This window comes from Homarus americanus, unplaced genomic scaffold, assembly GCF_018991925.1.
Source record: "Homarus americanus isolate GMGI-L3 unplaced genomic scaffold, GMGI_Hamer_2.0 scaffold31037, whole genome shotgun sequence".
Lineage (NCBI taxonomy): Eukaryota > Metazoa > Arthropoda > Malacostraca > Decapoda > Nephropidae > Homarus > Homarus americanus.
Window position 1 is genome coordinate 25,468,356 of NW_024722227.1, and position 22,630 is coordinate 25,490,985.

Sequence of the window (22,630 nt, forward strand, 5' to 3'; positions counted from 1 at the left end):
AGGACAATTATTTCTTTTTACCTGTATTGCCTGCCTTGCTTGCGTCTTTCACACACTACACACACACACACACACACACACAAAAAACACATAAATAATACATAATGAGAAAATCCTCTCACAAATAATCTGAAACAAGACAACAAAATGCATTGAAATGTAGAAAAATGTGAGTCTACCCTAAAGTCAACTCCATGCTTTGTTCTTAAAGGTAACTCAACTTTAATAACAAAGCACGGAGTTTACTTGAGGGTAGACTCATATTTTTTCTAAATTTTGTTTTGTTTCTTATTATTTGTGAGAGGATTTTCCCATTATTATTTATTTGTATGGGTTTTGAGTGTCTACACACACACACACACATTTACATTACAGGTAAAGGAAATTACTGTCTCTAGAACGAATGGCTCCCTGTCCCGGCCGCGAAAATACCAGCAACTTTAAAACTACCCGCAAGTCTTGCTTTCTAAACTTCCCTCTTATGGTTTTTCTCCCCCACTTTGTTCTCTAATTTCTAGCTTCCTTGAGAACTGATCCATGGCAGTTGCTGTCAAGGGATTAATTTCTTGCTCTTTCTCTACCAATAGTGGTGTTCCACAGGGTTCTGTTCTTTCACCTACTCTCTTCCTTCTTTTTATCAATGATTTACTTCACACTACAACTAATTCTATCAATTCTTACACTGATGATTCTACTCTTCAATCTTCTTCACATTTTTCCCTTCCCCCTAATTCTCAAACAAGATCTGTTTTTAGAGCTGATATTGTTTCATCTCTCAATGCAGCTCTGTGCAGCATCTCCAAATGGGGAGGCAGAAACTTGGTCAAATTCAATAGTAATAAAACTCACTATTTACCAATTACACTTTCCAAATTAGATGATCTCCAACCAATCACATTTCAGGATGCAATCATTCTGCCAAATTCTAAAATAGATATGCTAGGCCTCACCATTTCCTCTACTATGTCATGGAAGCCACACATCCACAATATAGCTAAAGCTGCTTACTGAAAGCTGGGAATGCTGTACAGATGTCATAGCTACTTCACTCCTGAGCAGTTGCTTCAAGTATATAAGGGATTCATTCGTCCTAACTTGGAGTACTGCTCTCATATCTGGGGTGACTCTTCTGTACAACTGTTAGATAAGATGGAATCAAAGGCATTTTATCTTATTATCTCTCCTCCTTTAGTTGATAATGTTTCTTCCCTTTCTCTTCGCCACAATGTTGCTTCACTCTCTCTCTTTTACAGGTACTTTAATGGGCAAAGTTCGGTGGATTTGGCATCCTGTGTACCGCCGGCAAGGCCGTGGGCTCGTAACACTCGTATTGCCCGAGGTGCCCACCTTTTCTCTGTGGATGTCGGTCACACTAGAATAACCCGTTACAGTTCATCCTTCTTTCCTCACACAGCCAAACTGTGGAATGCTCTGCCTTCTTCTGTGTTTCCATACTCATACAATCTGTCTCACTTCAAAAAGCTGGTTTTCCAGCATCTTTGTGGTGTAGATTAATATAATCATTTTCTTTTCTATTTTTAATTTCTTTTTACTCTTATTTTTTCGCCCCCTAGGCCCCGTTGTGGGTCGATGACCTGTGTCCGGGTGGACAATTCCCCGTAAAAAAAAGAAAAAAGAAGAAAACATTCTTGGGTACATCCAGGGTGTCATTTGCGAATAAACGAGAACCGCAAATTATCAGGGCATGCTGTATATAATTGTTGGTTATGCAAAGCATATGGAACATTAGCACAAGACACTGTACTTTGCATTTTAAAGTTGTCCTCAAATCTGTTAATTATGCCCCTCCCACACTTACCACTCTGTAAAAATATTAGAAGTACGTATACACCACGGTACGCAGTGAAAAAAAGGTTGGGAATCCCTGATCTAAAAGACCTAATGAGACTTTAACTTCAATTTGAGTAAAAAGCCACTGAAAGTCTTTATAAGACAAGGACTGATGTATGGGTCAGAAGTGTGGACACTTTCAGCTGACACCAAAATGAGATTGAAGGTCTTTGAGATGTGGTGTTATAGGCAAATGATAAGAATAAGATAAACTGAAAATGAAAACAAATGAAGAAGTACTAAGATTAGTAAATCTTCAAGAGAAACAATTAAAATTCACAGAAAAAAGAAAAATGAGATAGAGTACTTTAATCACACAGTATAAATTGGGATGCGGAGATAATAAAAGAAATATTTATGGACAAAGTTGAGAGTATGAAAGCCAGGGAAAGGCAGAGACTGAGATGGATGAATTAAATTAAAAACTGGGTCTCCAGAAAGACATAAAACCTTAGAGGATTGGTAAAAACAGGTCAAAAATGTTTAGGCCAACCCTCACATATGAGGACAGTACTCTGAAGTATTGATGTAAATAAACACTGTGGTGAATTATGAATATTTGACTGTTAAATATAAAAAAAAAGAGGTAGCAATAGAGGTATGGACAAATTTAAGAATGCAAATTTGTATTTCACGAATTATCACACTCACTGTACAAAATTAAAGTACTGTAGTTAGGTACTACGGTAGTTAAGTAGGGTATTTTTGTTGTTTGTGAAAAATTTAATTTATTTTAGGTATAATATTGAGGTTTTCTTTTTATTGGGGAACTGAACCAAATTTTCCCATTTGTTCTGTTATTCACTTTCCAAATGATTTTCAAGGAAACCAATCAATTCGGTATTGAGGGATGCCTTTACATTTAACTTACCTTGGATGCATGACTATCATAGAGATCAAGAACAGATGTCAGAGAAGCCAAACTAGGCTGAGCACTTGGGTCATGAGCAGACACTGGACGGAAAGATGGATGGAAGAAAAGGGTCCAAGCTGCCACATCTATGCCCGGCCCACACAAAAGGTCAGTTAAATCAGGACCTAAAGACCGGATGGCACCAAGACATGCGCACAGTACCTGCAAGTCATAATGATAATCACAGCATCCTTATACTGTATGTCTATAATATTACACCTCTACTGTAACAAATATTTGGGCAATATTCAAAAACATTTACCTAAAAGTCAGTCTTGTCTGTACCATATATCCCACTTTGATAAACAGTCACAGCCACAATCAACCAAACAAGAACTATGAGCAAAAAAAAAAAAAGAAAGTGCAATTGGAACATTAGAAAGTAAAATGAGTAAGAAACAGATTTTAAGAACTAACTTTCAACATTTGGTCGAGGACAGCAGTTGTGTTGGGAGAAATAGTTGTTGTTGTAGCAGAAGAATCAGATGTAACGCTACTACTGGTCCTCTCACCACTCAGCTCCATCTGTACTACCTGCCACAATAAACAATACAACATAAATAATTCACAACAACTCATTAATGCATTAGAATACCTGTACTTATTATATTATATTAGTATATTACTTTCTGTTTGAAAAATTACAAATGAAACAGTTTATTTTGGTTAGTTTAGTATTAGTTATTGGGTTCTTAACATATAACTGTCAGTCAGCACCAATAGATGTTTCATGTTCCTTGTGTTTCACTTTTTCCACATATGGGAGCATATTAGATAATTTTTACCAGCTGTTTAATGTCAGTAAAGGTTTTATAGTTCTATAACCTGCCTATGTTATACTGTACAGTACTTGTCTTTTTTTTTTAAGCTAATTCACCAGGGATCTGTTAACTTCTATCTTATAATTTAATGACCATCATGCTCTCGGAAGAAATCTGAGAACCTTCTTAAGAAAATGAGAGGTTGTCATTTGTAGCTTGTGGACACTGATTTTTTTATAGCTTGAAAGAGAAACGTACAGGTACAGTAATGGTTTTTGAAAGAAGTTGTAGTGTAATAATACTATGAATGAACAAGAGCTGGAGGTTGTGAATGATCTAAAGTATTTTGATTCAATGTGTTGCAAAGGAGACAGAAAACTGAAATTAACCAAACATTAATGCAACAACGAAGAAAATATGGAGCCTCGAAAACATTAATTAATGGGAAAGAGTACGAGTGTAAAGTGTGGAATGAAACTGCCCGATTGACTATTTGCTCCATCAAGAGTGAGCAGTAGAATTGGATAGTTAGAGCAGCATTATGGGAGTTGTGAGAATTGATACACAGTCCAGTGTTGTTGTGGGGAAGAGCTAAGATAACATGAGTCCATAGAAAGGTGTGATAAACCTTGTCCAACTATTAAAGTATATATTTTTTTTAATGTCATTAGTTGGAGTCTATCAAAACAAATCAATACCTGTTTATTAATATGAATTGGTACTGTATGTTATTGGAATGAATTTGCTACAGATAAATTTATGAATTGGGATACAAGTGTAGGTAGTAGGCAGCTATCAAACAGGGAGGTACTACCGCCTGGGAAGAAAGATACCGGAAGCATAATGTGACCAAGTCCCAGGATGCTGATCTGACTTCCTGCCTCATATATATACAATTGCAGGGTCTCAATTGTTTCTCTTACTTTGACAACAAAACATATACTGTACTATATATCATTTCTCACTCTTGATTTGTTTTATTTTTTCCTATTCTGTATTTCTCTACGGTCTAATTTATTTTTATTTATTTATTTATTTATTTATCTATTCATTTATTTACTTTTTTGTCCCCAGGCCCCGACGTGAATCAATGTCCTGTACCTGAGCGGGCTAAACCCCCCCCCACATTCAATTTCATCTTACAAAATAATACATACCCTGGGCGTGCAGAGCAAGTGTGTAGTTAAGTTGATACATCGTGTAGTGGCCGCTGTCAGCTGAGAGTGTGATGCTGGGTGCAGAACAATCCACAGCGAGGCATGAGGAGCAAGTGCTGTTACGAGGGCAGCTGTTGCTAGGGCAAGACCCGGCTGTCGATGAGGAGCTGCCAGGGACCCACACAGTGCTGACAGGTGGACAGCAGCCACATTCACACTGCCTTCCACACCTCCTACACCCTCATGGTGCACACCCCATACAACACCCCAAACAACTTCACTAAGCAGATCAGTCTGTTAAAAGGCAGAAGAAACAATAACTAAATCAATTAAAATATTCCACAATTGAAATTTATGAAGTTCCCTTTGGGTAGCTACAGTAGAGATATCTTTTATGACACTACTGTACTGCCTCATATAAACACACATTCTTCCTGGTACTGTACTGTAATGTACTGTACTGCCTCAAAAACAAAACAAATAAACATGTACAAAACTGCCATGAAAATCCCTCATAAGTCTACTTATTGTATAATGACATCCTATATACAGTACATCTAATTCTGGAAACTTTTTATAAATTCAACTTTAATCACTGGACTCACTTTTGATGGTGGTATGACAAGTGTTGATGATATTGACTGAGAGCAAAATTCCTCGGACAGTTGAGAGATGCGAGACAGTGTGGCCAGAAGGCGTAGCAACTCCCCAACTACTTCTTCTTCACCAATCTGGAAACATAAAGTGAGGATAAACTATAGAGACATTAGTGGGAGAGTAATCTTACTTATTTTCATAGGAATCCCCCCACTATGGAGAGGTGGATTATAATTGTACCTAGGTGAGAAGGGTTAACTTAACTTAGGTTGCAGTTTCATCATGGTCAAGTACCCACCTAGACCAGCTATACACACAGCAGTCATCACCCCATTATTATCTTTGGCACAATTATAAAACATAGATCTTACGGAAGGGAATACAGAGTCACCTAAAAATTGCAGTTTTCAGTCATATACAGTAATTAGGAATACAGTATTCTGTAGCCATTATGAAATGAAAAATTGCAGGGGAAGGCCTTTTCGATTCCAGAGGACGGGGGATTTCCAAATACAGGTACTCCCCGACTTACGACGGGGTTAGGTACCGACATCCAGGTCGTAAGTCGGAAATGCTTAAATAATACATAGAAAATCTAAAATGGGTGTCTCTTTTTCTTCTCAGCACCACAAAACACTCACTTTTAAGCTTGCCAGCCATTTTAAAGTGAATTACAGATGAAAATTTTGTCTGTGTACTGACTTTGGGACTCGAAAATACGTAATTTGACCAAATTTTGGTACGACTGAGGCAGGTCGTAAGTGCGGGTGGACGTAAGTTGAGTAGGTCGTAAGTCGGGGAGGAGCTGTAAAGGTACCTAAGAAAACTGAACCTACTATAATTTTTAGCCTGACTTAACACCCTCAGGGTTTTTATACATCATATGAATGATCTTTTTTTTTAACCCCTTAGGGCTTTAACATACGGTTAAAAAGTAAATTTTGCTTTGTCTCTTATATACTTTTAGCAGCTTGGTGCTGGCTCTCAGTACAGCTGTACTCGGTGAGTCACAGAGCCACTGGAGTTGGAAGGAGCTCTGATATGTCTGGCAGCAGTGTGTACTGTCTCGGCTGTCACACTCCGCCTCGTGCCCCCAGAAATACCTCCATTTGATGGCCCATATCATATAGATTTTTGTTTTTAAACATAGTATATTTAGATAAACTATTCAAGATTATTTGGGTATAAAATAGTGTTTCCAATGTAACTAGAACTGATTTTATAGACTCCGGTTTAAACATTTATTAAGTTTTTTCATAAAAGAATTGAGTTCCTAACATTACTGAATAACTTGTCAAAATATTTTGTTTAAGGTTATTTTTTTAAACAATCTTGTAGGGAATTTATTTAGGATCATTATGATATCAAATTAATCTTCCAAACACAATTAGTACAGCTCCTATAGATAAACGTTTATACACCTGACACTCGCTTTATGTGATGGTTGCATTCTACAAAAACACAACATAATGCGAATCTTGAAACAGCATCTTTAGCATTATGTAAATATTCACCCAAATATATAACACCAAATTATTCACTAAGTTATTCAACAATGACTCGGTAGTTGTTCCTGTTATATATGCCCCCCGAGACTATAGCTTCATCAGGAGTCGAGCGAGGTCACGCTGACTAAGATAACATCGCTTGATGGCTTCTCCTCGTTCTCACGCTTGGAGACAGCCAGAATATTACCACTCGCTCAAGGGTGAACACTTCACTTAAAGTGTTCCTATAAAAGTGTACTCCAAACACTTCCCTTGGAGAGAATTCACAATACATTCTCTCGAAAACTAAGTACCTGTGTATATAGACGCCTCAACAATAAAGAATGCCCAGAACAAGTGTTTACATCAACCCTGCCAATTAAGAGTTCCAGAACTAAGTGCCAACTATCGTGTGTGATAAAAAAAAAAAAACCCAATCACAATCCGCATACGCCATACGGGTATAGTGAATCTTATGGGAAAATTAGGATAAGTTCCACAACTACTAAAAGTCAACAGTTATGCTATAAAAGTTGTGGAAAAATCATTACAATACTCTAATGTGGGTTAGAAATACAGATACTGTATATAAAACTATGAACTGAGACATATGAAGAGAAAACACACACACACACACACACACACACACACACACACACACACACACACACACACACACACACACACACACACACACACACACACACACACACACACACACACACACACACACACACACACACACACACACACACACACACACACACACACACACACACACACACACACACACACACACACACACACACACACACACACACACACACACACACACACACACACACACACACACACACACACACACACACACACACACACACACACACACACACACACACACACACACACACACACACACACACACACACACACACACACACACACACACACACACACACACACACACACACACACACACACACACACACACACACACACACACACACACACACACACACACACACACACACACACACACACACACACACACACACACACACACACACACACACACACACACACACACATACACACACACACACACACACACACACACACACACACACACACACACACACATACACACACACACACACACACACACACACACACACACACACACACACACACACACACACACACACACACACACACACACACACACACACACACACACATACACACACACACACACACACACACACACACACACACACACACACACACACACACACACACACACACACACACACACACACACACACACACACACACACACACACACACACACACACACACACACACACACAACACACACACACACACACACACACACACACACACACACACACACACACACACACACACACACACACACACACACACACACACACACACACACACACACACACACACACACACACACACACACACACACACACACACACACGCACACACACACGCACACACACACACACACAAAACCGCATCCAGCCCATACGTGCACGAACTGATCGCTATAAGAACAGCCCAGTCCCAACCATTGTAAAAATTATCAATAACTACCAGTGTATTCACTCCCAGTAAACACTACTCCTTGCACTGTCACTATGTTGAAATGAACTGTAATTTGAGCTTTTCCCCATCTAGTTATTATGTATCTTATTTGTATCACTTATGTTACTTGTATATAATTTGTAATTCGAAACCCATTCCCCAAATATGTAACTGTATATTTTCAGCCTTCTGGCTGCCAAGCTCTTTCAATAAACCGTTAATTATTATTATTATTATTATTATTATTATTATTATTATTATTATTATTATTACACACACACACACACAATAATTGTCCTAAGGTCAAACACATAAAGATAATATACATTTCTTTGCACACGATAAAAAACTGTAGCCAAATGTTATTCACGGATGTGGCTATTAGCAGCCAACTTGAGAACCTACCCCCGCGAATTTTACGGGCATGCTGTTTATACGGTAATTCCTATTACGCTCAGTTTTGGAGCACTTTACCAAATATTGTAACTCATATGAGGACTCTCCATTAAAATTAAACCATATACTGCACTTGTACCTCCTTAGGCACTGTACAAGCTATGAATGCTTCCTTACATGAGAATAATGTTCATAAATGTGAATACTCTTATGTCCAAAAATAAAAGAATTTTCAACATGATGCAAGTGTGTCTGTAAGTGCATTATTTTACCTCCTATATATTTAACAAGTCCAGATATGTACAGTCATGGACAAAGGTTCAACTCCACCCGGTGAAACTGAATCACAGGAATGAGTCTCTGAACTTACTTACCCTGACTGTTGTCTAGTGTGGGTGTGCTGTTTTATCTCATGTGGGGTCAATACTGCTATATTTTGGGAGGAAGCAAACTTTGGACCCTGGGTTTACCTTGAACTCAGAACAAGTAAGCAGGCGTTCATACCTTCATGTAGATCTCGGTGGCATTTAGAAGTGCAGGTATGACATTTGAGTGAGTGAGGTGCAGCTGGGCGGTGTCAACAGGACAGCGCAAGAGACACTGATGTAGGAGGGATGTAGCAACACCCAGGGTGGATGCAGAGGTACAACTGTGACCCTCTGAGCCAGCCAGCCTACCGTGCTGCTGTATAAGACCCACCACTGGGCTCAGTAATGACAAAACTTGACCTGCAGATTTGCATAAATAAGGTGTGTAAATTAGTCATACACAACATGAATTACAACCTATTTAAAGTTATCATTAAGATCAACATTTCTACCTCAGTGTTATATGTCCTAACTTGTCACTGTTGCTAAGGAATTTCCCAATGATACAGAAACTCCACTCACATACAGTAATTCATTATGGGTATAGAATGACTAATGCTGTATGTTTTCTCCAGACCTGCCATACTCCAGTGGTGGCTCATTGGTGTAAAAGATAGCAGTATAATAATACATTACTGTACTTGAGATTTTAGATGTGTCAACTGAAGAAGAAGAAGAGGAAAACATATACTGAATTATCCAGGCACATTACATATTGTACACTTATTCAGGCTTTTCTAAACCACTTTTAATTTAAACTGGTTTAAAAGATTGAAGTCACTCATCTAATATATTCCAACTGAATCAAGTGGCAGTCAGCCAATAACCTACAAGTAACAGCAGTAACTATATTGGTTTACAATCTAAAGTCCCAAATTAGCCACAATAGACAACATATCCTGCCCTCCAAAAATGAGTACCTTGTGACTGGTGAGAGACCTCAGTGAGAGTAACCATCCTTAGTGCAGCACCCAAGATCAAGAGTTGACAGTGAGTTGGTGTAGACATAACAGCCTCTTGCACCATCACTAACAGCTTCCCTATTCTGATATATATGTCTGCCTTCTCTGCTAACTGCCTGTAATACAAAGTAATAATAAAATTATGTGCTTTTAAAGATTGTAAATATGCAGCCATCAACTACTCTCAAACAAGAAGCAATGTAAATATTTTAATACAATTCAGTAAATTTTCACTTGGGTCCAAGTTTTATGATGAGAATTCCCAGAATAAAAGCAACCCAAACTTACAATGAGAAACACATGAGGATAATCCTTAGTAGTACCATAACTAAGAGTATACTGTACTGACAACTTACTTTCCACAATGTTTAACCAGAGACAAGTATAGTTCAGCCAATAGGATGGTTAATGTTTCATCTACTGTATCCAGTTCAAGCTGGTGCAGCAAGGCATGAAGTATATCACTTGCCAGGTTCACCTAAAGAGAAAAACAACTACAATTCAGTACAGTATACTTATATTTCAATACCTTACATTCTTAAAATAGATATATAACTCATGTAGTAAGTAAATGTCTCTTCATTAATAATGTTTACTGCTCTCCCAGTCTTGTGTGACTTGGATCAAGGGATTCAGAACCTTCATAGATGTGAAATAACAAGAGAGTTGCAAGACAAATTTGCAAAATATAAGGAGGGAGTGAAGACCATACAGTACAGTACAGTACTTAGAATTGTTACACATTCTTGCTCATACCCTAAACTTACCTAATTATTAAAAAAAATTTATCTTCAGCACCCACAATGATTTCCAACACTTCACAATAATTCACTGCATATGGTAACAATATGACAGCTTACCTTTGACCATCAATTATAGTTAATCACACATACACACCTTCTGGTCACTGCTCAGCCAAGACTTGGCTCGGGCCACTAGCACCACCACGAAGTCACGCCATGCTGGTAACAATAACTCACTCACATCTTTGTTGGAGCTGGATCCACTTTCAAGGCTCATTACAATGTGCTGAGGAGGAAACCGGTTGTTAATGATGATGTAATCTCTTCAAATATTTCTATAAATGTGTCAATTCAACTATAATCTGGAAATTAAACTTAAACTGAGTGCAGTCACTTCTCCTAAAATGCTGTAGCTGCATTCCTGAAAAACACCACATTAAAGAAAAATTATGTTGTACTAACCATTGATTCAATGGGAATTAAGGAGTTGGGTGGCAGTAGGTTCAAGAACACCAACATGACCAAAATGGGTCCTACTTTCACTCTCATAATATTGTTTGTTATTAATAACTGTGTTTTAGTTTAACAATATCATTCATTAATAGAATAAGAACATTACCAGGAGGAAAAATGCTTGTTACAACGTGTCAGTGTGTGTTGATGTATGATAGAAAATGGAGCAGTGAAGGACGAACATGGTGAGATAATACGTGGTGGAGTGTGACTCCCTCAACAGCTTTTAATGATGAATTATTTTTAAATCAAAACATTTTGACCACAAGAAGAGACGATGGTTATATGAGACGAGTGGTGGAGGAGGTGAGGGTTCATACCACTTTATCACATCTTATTTTTGTTCATGAGTTACAGCTTTTCTTTCTTTTACTTCACTTCCACTAGTGTACCACCACTACCAGAATGCTTCACACCCTTGCCACACATTGTAGTTTAAAGCAATATAGTTGATACTGTACAGTACTTGTACTAATGTAAAGCACAATCTGTGATAACAGATGTAAGACACATGCGCCGAGGCGACCACATCACTTTTTACTCCTACTCGAGTGATATACAGGAACTCCTCGACTTACGACCACCCGGACATACGACCGCCACAGTCGTATAAAATATTTTTCAAATTATGTATTTTCGAGTCCCGACGTTAATGATCGCGCTGTGTACGGACAAAATATTTGTTTGTAATTCCCTTTAAAATGACTGGCAAGTTTAAAAGTGAGAGTTCTCGTGGTGCTGAGAAGAAAAAGAGACACCCATTTTATAATTTCTATGTGTTATTTTCGCCTTTTCGATTTACAACCAATTCGACTTACGACCTGGTCGTCGGTCCGGAACCCCATCGTAAGCCGAGGAGAGACTGTAGTTCCATTTACTCAATCACATTATAGATACCCCTCGCATAATGAATGTTCAAGAAATGAAAATTCACTTCAACAAATTTCCCAAATTACCACCTCTCTCTCATTTAATGAAATCTTCACCCGCTTATACGAATTTGGGTCCCAGCAAAAATTCAAATCCCCCCCCCCCCAACCCACAGGAGTCAGCTCAGGCAGCCATCTTGGAGAGATGGGCAGAGACACATTCTCACTCAATGATCATAACACACCCCCCTCCTTCCTGCATCTCAACCTATCCCGTGTCTTTTGTTCCACCGTTCCCCGCCCCTTGTGGTGAGCCCTGACTGCCCTCCCTTAAGGTAATCGCTCGCACCATTCAGTTTGTTTGAATTCACAGCTGAGGATGGTGGTGTGCTTATTTAGGTGTTACACTCAACATTGCTGGCAAAGTTGTTTTGAAATTGGTAGCGATGACAAATTCTGTATAAAAAATCCTCCTACAGTATACAGTACTATATAATGACAAACAAAATTACGTTTGACATGGTAAGTGAACTTATACTGCTCACTAACCAATTCTCATTTACAAAATGCGCTGAACTATGCAGTCTAAACACTTCTGGTTTTAACTGATAATAATGCCATTAAATCATGACAAATACAGTACACAAGTCCCCTGATTTAAAATATTCTCTCACCTTAGACCACTGACAGATGGCACCTGTATCAGGATTACACAGCTGATCCATGGCTGATCTGAGTGAAGCCGAGGGTTTAGTATTACTGGAGAACACTTGTCGAGCAACGACTTTGAGGGAGTGACCCACTACAGCGTCACTAACTTCACCTGCAGGAAAATAAAAATACTGTTACTATGCTTTCAAAAATATCCAAGTTATTAAGGTGCAGTATAAAAATTAACCAGAACTTGTAAGTCAGGAATAAAATATACCATAAATAGTGAAATTTTGTACAAAATAGGATTTTGACAATTTCTGAAAACCCTTTTTCTTCAAATAAAAAACAGGTATTTAAATGACTCAAAATGTTCTATTTTAAGGGTTATTAATTAACACCATTTATTCAAACTCTTAATCAGCATATCTGTACAGGTATAGACAAAAAAACAATGTACAGGTGTTAAGTTAAAGATTTTAAAATGAAAGAAAAAAGTTCACTTTAAAAAGGGTAGGTTGGGTGTTTAAATTATTCCAATACTCGTTTCTACCTTAAGTTTAATGAACCTGCATAATATTGGTATGTAAAATAATACAAGACACAGAAACAAACATCACACATCAATGAGGAGATACTGTAAACTGTACAGTGAAAATCAATAAATTCTATCATGTAGCACCGAGTGTGAGTAAAGTGAGAATCTTGAGAGAGACATTATCGTTGGAGAGGGAAAAGTTCTCTCACAGCTGAGTTTTTGTTGGCAACTGAGGCCAACCAGAGAACATTATTATCACTCTTCAATAACAACCAATACAGATAAGATGTGATGAAGGGCCACACAGTTTTCCAGGTGGGTAGTTTTAGTCAACTTTTATTTGTGTTGTTGCTTACTGTAAGGGTAATACTGTATTGCTCACCTGGCTTACCAGTGGTGATGGGATGAATCAAAGCCTTCCAGAAATCTTCTTTATCTTGGAGGTATACTGTGGCTGTAGTGTATTTCTCACTCCATAAGGCATCCAAAAGTTCTACTACTGCCAAGGCAAGTTCTCGTCCAGATTCATTTCTTGTCTGTTAAATTATATGAAGTTGAGGATAAGTAAAACAAATAAATAATTTGCAGCCTTACTTTAACCCTTTAACTGTTATCATCGTCTTTGGCAGATTTACCCAAATTGTGTTATTGTCGTCTTAAGACAGGCGGTATTGGGCGCCTCAATCAACTTGCTATTATTATCTTGGAATAATTTGAAATTATCTATGCCTCATCACCCTCCTCCTGTCCTCACTGACCCCCCACCCACACCCACGATGCCACAGCCTGGTTCATCACCTACATAAGGGCTTACCACCCACAGTGCACCACAATAATCTACTACTGCACCACCACAATCATGTCATTTGTCACCCAACCACTTCTTGCATCACAAAAACACCCATGTGCCAGCAGTTGCCAGTTAATCTCTGCCTCACTTCAAAGATTCATAACTTGCCACCCAAAACAATGATAGTGGCCAACACTGCTCAAATCCTGCTCACAACAACAAAGGAAAAGCACTGAACAGTAACAAAAAAACATAGCAAAAATCATCTCACAGTCACCAAACCAGAGTACAATGTGTATGTTAAGTGATGTCTTCTCACTGTAAGGTAAAACAAACAAAAAAAAAACACCAATGATAAGTAACAACACCGATGCTGACTGATAAACGTGGAGCTACACGATCATGGCCATGTGTGATCACCATGGAACAAAACTTGGGACTGTAGTGCACCGGGTGGCAGAGCACAGGTAGACTTCCCCTGATAATTGCGCACAGAGATGCGTTTCATATTCCCCATTGGCTGAACAATGACCATCATTCACACAATTTTTTTTTATTGTAAACAGTCTTAATACTGCACATCATCATCGTTCACACAAAATATCGTAGATAGGGAGATCATAAATCAGGGGATACCTGTACTCAATAAAACATAAAAACACATCTACTACAAGAGGACTGCAATTACAGCCCATAGAAATTCCCTTAATCTGCTTGAATAAAATATTACAAAATGAAACATGAATTGGACAAGACAAAACTAACGGCTTTCTTTAGCTTATCAGCTGAAAACAATAATAACAAGAATAACCTAAGTAGATAGTATTAGAAAAGAACCCATCATTCTCCTTAAGACATATAAACTTCTATTTAGTACTATGAACTTTATCTATTATACTAATAATACCATTGTCAACTAGATCAAGTCCTAAACTCATATATACCCCCTGTATATACAGTAATGTGGAAAAATAAAAAACTTGTAAGCAGTTGAACTTGTCACAATTTAAACCCACCACAAAAATTAATACTCCAGAGCATATTAACTCCTGAATTTCTATGTAAGGCATCACAGTATTTTTTTTTAATTATCACGAATGATTTTAAGTGTATTATTAACCAAAATAGAAAGTTGCTTAGTAGAATATCTATTGGCCCCTGCAATGAAGCTACATTTAAAGGGTGTCTTATAAATTAAGTCACCATGTTAAAGAGCATGTGCAACTGATAGAGCCATAATGTTAATATGGTGAAGTACATAACCTACTAACACTCACTGATGGATTTGCAAGAGAAGTAAGAGGGTCCAGTAGTTTTTCAGGTGGGGTGAGGAAAGCATTTGTAAGACCCTGCTGGCGGGTTGTAGAAGCCGTTAAGAGACGTAACAGAGCGACCTTCACTCGTACATCTTCTGTTGCCGAGTCTAAGCGTCGTAAGAGTGCATCTCGAATCCCATCGGCTTCACTTCCAAAACATGCCACCAAAGGTACATCAAGTTTCTGAAATATTAAGCAAAAAGTATTAAAACACATTACAGTATCTCTCTACTGTATGAACCCATTACTTGAGAGTGGTAAGAAGACTGATACAAGCAGATAGAAAGGCAGGCAATAAACTGTAAATTTATATGTTCGTGAATGATAATCAATAACTAAAATATAACTTTGTAAAAAAACAATAAGGATAACATGTGATATCAGGGAGAAAAGTATGATGTTATATGCTATTAACAGTGTTTACAAGACATTCAAAGCTGAAAATTCTTCTATGTACAAATATGAGTGTACGAATAATATTTATGGGATACACAAACTGTATTAGTCTGATGTAGAGGAAATTAGCAAGTAAGATAGGATGGCAGTCGATGGAGAGTGATGTTAAGAGGAAGCTATGGGATGGGAGAATTCTTAGGACAATTCTCCTGGACTGTATTCTGGTGTGTGGAGAGTGGGCTACCTGTTCAAAATAACCTAAATGGCAAATATGTGAAACAGCAATGGAATTTAGAGATGGTTGTTTATAACCTGTTTTTATATCACTGCAAGAATTTGCATCTGATAATGTAAGCTAAATGATGTAATGAATGCACAATACACACTGGAATCAATTATAAATTCTGAACTGACCAAGAAAGTAAGTTGAAATTATTGAAAATTTCAATTTCAATGGAAAAGACAAAAACTATACCTGGGCAAACCGTGTAAGAGTGCGAAGAGCCAAGTAGGAGAGTCGAGGGTTGAGCCGCTGATGGGCATATAGAGCCACAGTTAACGCCAAGTGTGGAGGACTGCTACTGCCAAGTGAGCGTCCTCCACCACCCAGCGTCACTCCCAGGGACGGTGCAGCACGAAGAAGCTGACTTAGGCCTCCCATACTGCTGTCTTCACCTACTAACCTAGAAATTAATGAATTGTTCATGTTATTACTGTAAGAGGTAACATATATCATAAACACTTTTGTTTTATTTTCATGGGAAAATACATATCATAACTGAGAAGCAAGTGGCTGAACCTGGGTAACACAACCTGTCATTTGACATGAATATACATTATAGTCCAACAGGTTAACATCATATATACATTAAAAACTTTCTGAAATAACAAAGCCTAAATTCACCCTCAACAGGATCAAGATACTGTACTGTGAAGCAAGACCAGATTTCAATCCTGAAAGATAGTATTGTACTATACAATGGGCAAAGTGATATGAATAGGTAATAGTTTGTGCTTGCAAAGTCCTATTTTCTGGAAGAGAAGGAAAGATGTAGCCCTAGGAGGAAAATAACATTACACTATCTTGTTAGGTAACACACAAAGCAATTAACCCCAATGACAGGATGGGCATTCCAAATGTGAAGGCACATCAAGCATAACAGCATATGCATGGTGAGGTGGTCATCTTGTCCAAAACAGAGCACATGTAGTAAACAATGAACATCATCACACATTAATGTACACATACCAATCTATACAAACCAGACATTTATTCTGAGTGTGGCATTTAAAATATAAAGAAACAATAGCTACCTGTGGAGAATGGAAAGAGCCATCTGGGCCGTACGTGTGAGTCTGTGAGCGTGGGTAGATATGGGGGAGTGTGTTGGGTGGTTTAATGCCGACTCTAAACTTGCCCCACTCACAACCACTGACAGCAGTGTCTGACCAGCACTGCTTCTGTCTACAAGCTGCCTCACTACTAGATCACGAACACTGGTGTCTGTAAGAAAATTGACCATGAGTATAGAAGTATTCATGTGGAACCCTGATAATTCATACAATATTCATGCAATCAATGAAATAAATAAAGACTAACAGTTCAGAAAAAACTCACCCATCTTGGAAGCTTCCAGTGTATGGTGTAGAAGGGCTAGGCAGTGGTCAAGCACAATCTCCCTCTCCTCCTGGTTGCTGTAACACCAGCGCAGCAGAGCTCCTGTTACCTCTCTGGCCATAAATACAACGCCACCCCTTACACAACCACTGCTAACACCTCCCTGAAAAAGAAAGAATTATATCCTGGCTGAGTTTTTGTTAAATGTTTTATGAAAGATTGCACCATGTTTAGCCGCATCCTCACATGGTTGGTGCATGGATGGGAAGACCAACCGCTTGGGTAATGCTGGATTTTTCTGCTTGAGGACCATTTATAATTACTGTGCAAACATAAATATTTCTTTAAATGTATTATACTGTACTACATACAATACTAATAAAGTAAAATAATACACTAATAAACCAATGTAACTCCTTAACTTAGGCCCCGAGTGATGCTCCAGAACGTCCACCTATTTTCCCGCCATTTTTTATTTATTTATTTTATTTTTTATTTATTTTGTTTATTATTTTTTGGAAAAGTTGATTTTTTTCACGATTTAACCCTGGGGATACTGCCAGCAGCACCCTAAAACATGAATCAACTACTGTTCCATCAATCACAAAATGGCAAAGAAAGAATGAAATCATAAGCTAAAAGAAAAGTCTTATTTAATAAAGAACAAAGCATAAAAGATATAGATTATAGACATAAAATACTGAAACTAACCTTGATGGCTGCAGTTAGTAAGCGAGTATAAGAACAGAGTATGGGATATTTGCCCATGGCTGCTTCCTCTCCACAGACCAAGGCACGGAGGCCTCCTGCACGATATCCGAGGAATGGGTCCCCCTTGCCTCTCTTGACTCCAACTAAGGAGAAAGCATAGATGTTTAAAACCCAAACCACAGAACAAAAACATGGTAGCAGTTCATGGGTACAGTGGCAAGATGGATACTGTACTGAGCTGGCAGTCCATTGGTCCTTGAATTCAAAACTTCACTGGGAAGACAACATGTGATTGATATCTAATGTGACCCAGTACCAGTAATACAGTACTGTACAGCATAAGAATAATAATAGCTGGTCTTTTGTTTCTGAAAAGTGCCAGTTCTTCTTAAGACCTGAGAATAAAAAAAATATACTAAAATACATCATTCATACTGTATATCCAAAAGCTGTAACACTTCCTAAACCCTGTAAATCTCCATCACTGTACCTTATACAGGATCATAAACTTAAAAAAAAGAGAACTTAGGTTGTTACTTAAAGGCCTCCACAGAAGTCAGCAGCTTCATGGATGCAGGCAACTGGTTGTACAATCTGGGTGTTGTATAGGAAAAGGATCAAGCAGTAAATGAACACTCCTGTACTGTTAGGGTGTGAGGGATCATCACTACTATGTGTAGTCAGTGGAATTACTAGGTTGGCCAAATACTTAGGCTCACCAAACATTAGTGTCATAAAAGTCATTAGACAGAGTTTGAACTCTAACTTAGCTTTAATTGGAAGCCAGTACAATTTGATCAGTAATGGGGTAGTGGAAGTCCTCAGTGGGAGAGCAAAAGCATGTCAACCCTGTTCAACACTGTTTGAACTTTCTTAAGGTAGACAGACCCATAAAGTGTTACAATAGTCAACCCGAGACAAAACAAGTGAATGTAATAATGTCACAAGACACTCTATCCCAAAACTGCTTCACAACTTATAGATTTCAAAAATTAAATTTGCAACTCTTAACCATTGAATTTATATGTTCTTTAAAATTCAGTTTTGATTCAAAGTACATGACAAGATTATGAACAAAATGGACAGGTCTGAGTTGTACTTCCCCAAAGTTTAAAGAGCCAACATCATCTGTGCCGTCTTCTCTCCTATTTCCTCGGATGACAATAATCAGTTTTGTCGTCATTCAACTTAAGTTTTCTCCTAGTCATCCAAGTCTTAATATCAGACATCACGGATTTCATTGTCTCCTCAATATCCGCAACATTTATTAGTGTTTATTATCGGCATAGAAATGGTAGGCAACACTATTAGCATCCAGCAGAGATGCAAGACTGTAAACAGAAGTGATCCCAAAACTGATCCCTATGGGACTCCAAACTGCAAAGGAACCGGGTCTGAAATGGTTCCACCAACCATAACACATTGAGATCACTCTGAAAAATAAGATGCAAGCAGTGAGTGTGTGTCATCACGGACCCAGTTGATCTCCTCACTTATCTCCACATTCCTGAACCATCTCTGCCTACCTCTACACCAGCGGTTCCCAACCTCAGGTCGCGACCCAAATCAGGGTCGCGGGGTGTCCTCAATAGAGTCGCGAGGGGCCTTCAGACAATTTAAAAAATATAGTACTTATCATAAAGTCAAACAAATTTTTGCTTAACATTCAAGCTATATAATATATTATATGCCTGAGGGTCACGACACTGTATTGTTGGGAAATTTAGGGTCGCAGCCAAAAACGGTTGGGAACCACTGGTATACACAAGTCTTCACCAAAACTCTCAGTACCTCTTAGGGCACAATCTTATATTTGCCTCAGCTAATCCACCACAAACAAAAATAGTTATCACATTCTTGCAGGTTTTATCTCACTGTGCAGTAAGGTGGCCCACATCTGCAGCAACACTGACCTTCCCTTCAATCATTCATTCCCTCCATGGATTGTAATAAATATGTTAGGCTATGGTAGTCCTTTTCCCTGTTGTTTCACAGTCATTTATTTTTTGAAGAATTACAATTCCCTGGGGACATTAAATATTTGCAAATACCATTACAGATTTTTTTTTTAGCAGCAGGTCTTTCTCCCATGATTTTAATGGTTTAGACTTAAGATATTTGTCACCTGTGACCTAGACTATGCACATGTTCTTGATAGTCATTAACATCTGCACATTTTTCCATATTCAAGAATGTTTAAATTTGAAGGCATCAATAGTTATATACACAGATAATAAAAAAAACATAACAAATTTGGTTATGGAACTTTGAAGAATAAATTATCTAAAAAAATTATTAGTTAATACTTCATTACAGTTATGAGTATGTACTCCCTCACTACTCCCTCACATGTTTTTTTTCCAAACATTATGCTCACTGCTGGGATCCACATATTAGCACTTTGCATGTACTGTAATATATATATATTTTTTATTTAGGTTACAGCCTCAGTTTAAGTCTAAGATCATTTCAGATATTATTCATGAATTGCATGACATGTCAGTCAGTTAAGTTAATTTTTATATCTTCAATTACAAATAAAATTCAACATTCAATCTACTGAGGCTCCAGCCCCATAAACATAACCCTGTACTTCCCATTTGTTCTTCAGCTTTACAAGACACATTTTAATAGTAAACAGTGCTTAGGTGTCACCACTCCATTTCTTATCAGGAGGTTACTATATTCTGTAAATAAACAGCCAAATTCCTACTACTGTACCTCTGCTAATTATTTTGTCTACTGAACACAATCCTCAGAATTAAGTAAACCCTTGATAACTCAGCATTCATTTCTCTAAACTTCATATAATTTGGCACAGATATGATCTCGGAATTCATTAAAAAGTAATTCGGGAAATTTCTTGTTATATATAGTCTCTCCTCGACTTACGACAACCCGGACATATGACGGCCATGGTTGTATAAAATATTTTTCACATTACGTATTTTCGAGTCCCGACGTTAGTGATCGCACTGTGTACTGACAAAATTTTCGTTTGTAATTCCCTTTAAAATGGCTGGCAAGCGTAAAAGTGAGAGTTCTCGTGGTGCTGAGAAGAAAAAGAGACACCCATTTAGATTTTCTATGAATTATTTTCGCCTTTTCGACTTACGACCTGGTCATCATGACGGAACCTCGTTGTAAATCGAGGAGACTGTAAAGTTATCTGGGTAAATCTCATCATATTTGGCCTCGTGGGTAACACTCGCTCCACTCTTGGTCAGTCTGGTGTTTGTTATTGTTGTGGTCAGGTGTGTGCCGGCTCACTCCACCCAGTACATGGACGTGGGAAGGGAGGTTGCTGTACACCCCAATATTTGAGGTATAAAGTACTATACATTCAACACCCCCTGGTTAAATATAGTTCCTGCCGTACTAGCCCAGTAACACCCAACAACCTCCCCCATTCATGTCAGGCCAGCCACTGTATGCAGAACATCTCCACTATTATGGTAAATCCAATGTCCTAGATTTTATTTAATTTACAGTTCAATTCATTTCATCCAAATTCCAACTATCTGAATCTTCCAGAAGTTTCAGGTATCCCAACTGTCTCCCCTTTGGTAAAAATTATAATTTAGTCCAACAATCTGTGTCACCTACTATACCTCTGTGTCACCTACCATGATGCTTCATTCTTCACCTACAGTGCTGTAAGTGTTACCTTTTTATATTTAGTAATTACATGTACACATATGGATATGGGTCAATAATTTTTTATTGTTGTAATTTTTGAAGGGGGGAGCATCTGGATAAGACGGAATTGGGGATAATTCAGCAAGGCAGAGAGCCCCATATGTGCCGAGTTATCAAGGGTTTACTGTACCTGACATTCTAGACATCTATTCTTCATATCCGAGCAGTACTATACACAAAAAAAAAGATGAAGCTTAATCAATCAAACTTATGGTGACAAAGAACCTATACCTGTATTCTGTGAAGAAGCTAAGAAGGGCAGTAGTGGGCTGCCTTCAAGTTCTGCCCACACCTGTTTTGCATCCTGAGTGGCAACCTCTGCCAGGAACTCCAGCAGTGCTGCTACCAGTGCTCCAGGGGGTCGGGTCACCTGTGACACTCTGCACATAATATGTTTGTCAATACTTATCACATTAGTTAATAAAATAATTATGGGTACGTACTTGATTATCAAAGACAACCAAAACATTTGTGAGGTTACATGTTGAATATAAACTATGAAAGCAACTGGAAATCTTACATAATAACTTAACCAGAAATGGTTGTAGCTAATATTAACAGGGCTACCTGCAATTCTGAGCAAGAACCTGTCATATTATGCTTTAACACAAACTGAAATTACTATTACATCCCCCAAGCTTTTAGTCAAGGAGACAAACATTAAATAAAATCATAAA

General features: G+C 38.1%; 1 protein-coding gene across 1 annotated transcript in view; it reads right to left on the bottom strand.

The window, feature by feature from the left end:
* Positions 1-22,333, bottom strand: part of LOC121862431 (nucleoporin NUP188-like) — a gene marked incomplete at its 5' end in the record, with an annotated part of 30,955 nt that extends 8,622 nt beyond the window's left edge. The window contains 16 exon segments of the mRNA XM_042360727.1: positions 2,723-2,926; positions 3,182-3,298; positions 4,683-4,976; positions 5,288-5,413; positions 9,284-9,507; positions 10,068-10,225; positions 10,466-10,587; positions 11,007-11,138; positions 12,909-13,057; positions 13,806-13,959; positions 15,491-15,712; positions 16,401-16,608; positions 17,240-17,429; positions 17,544-17,706; positions 18,255-18,397; positions 22,185-22,333. Coding sequence (XP_042216661.1) covers positions 2,723-2,926; positions 3,182-3,298; positions 4,683-4,976; positions 5,288-5,413; positions 9,284-9,507; positions 10,068-10,225; positions 10,466-10,587; positions 11,007-11,138; positions 12,909-13,057; positions 13,806-13,959; positions 15,491-15,712; positions 16,401-16,608; positions 17,240-17,429; positions 17,544-17,706; positions 18,255-18,397; positions 22,185-22,333 — 2,755 coding nt within the window.
* Between the last annotated feature and the right edge of the window lie 297 nt (positions 22,334-22,630).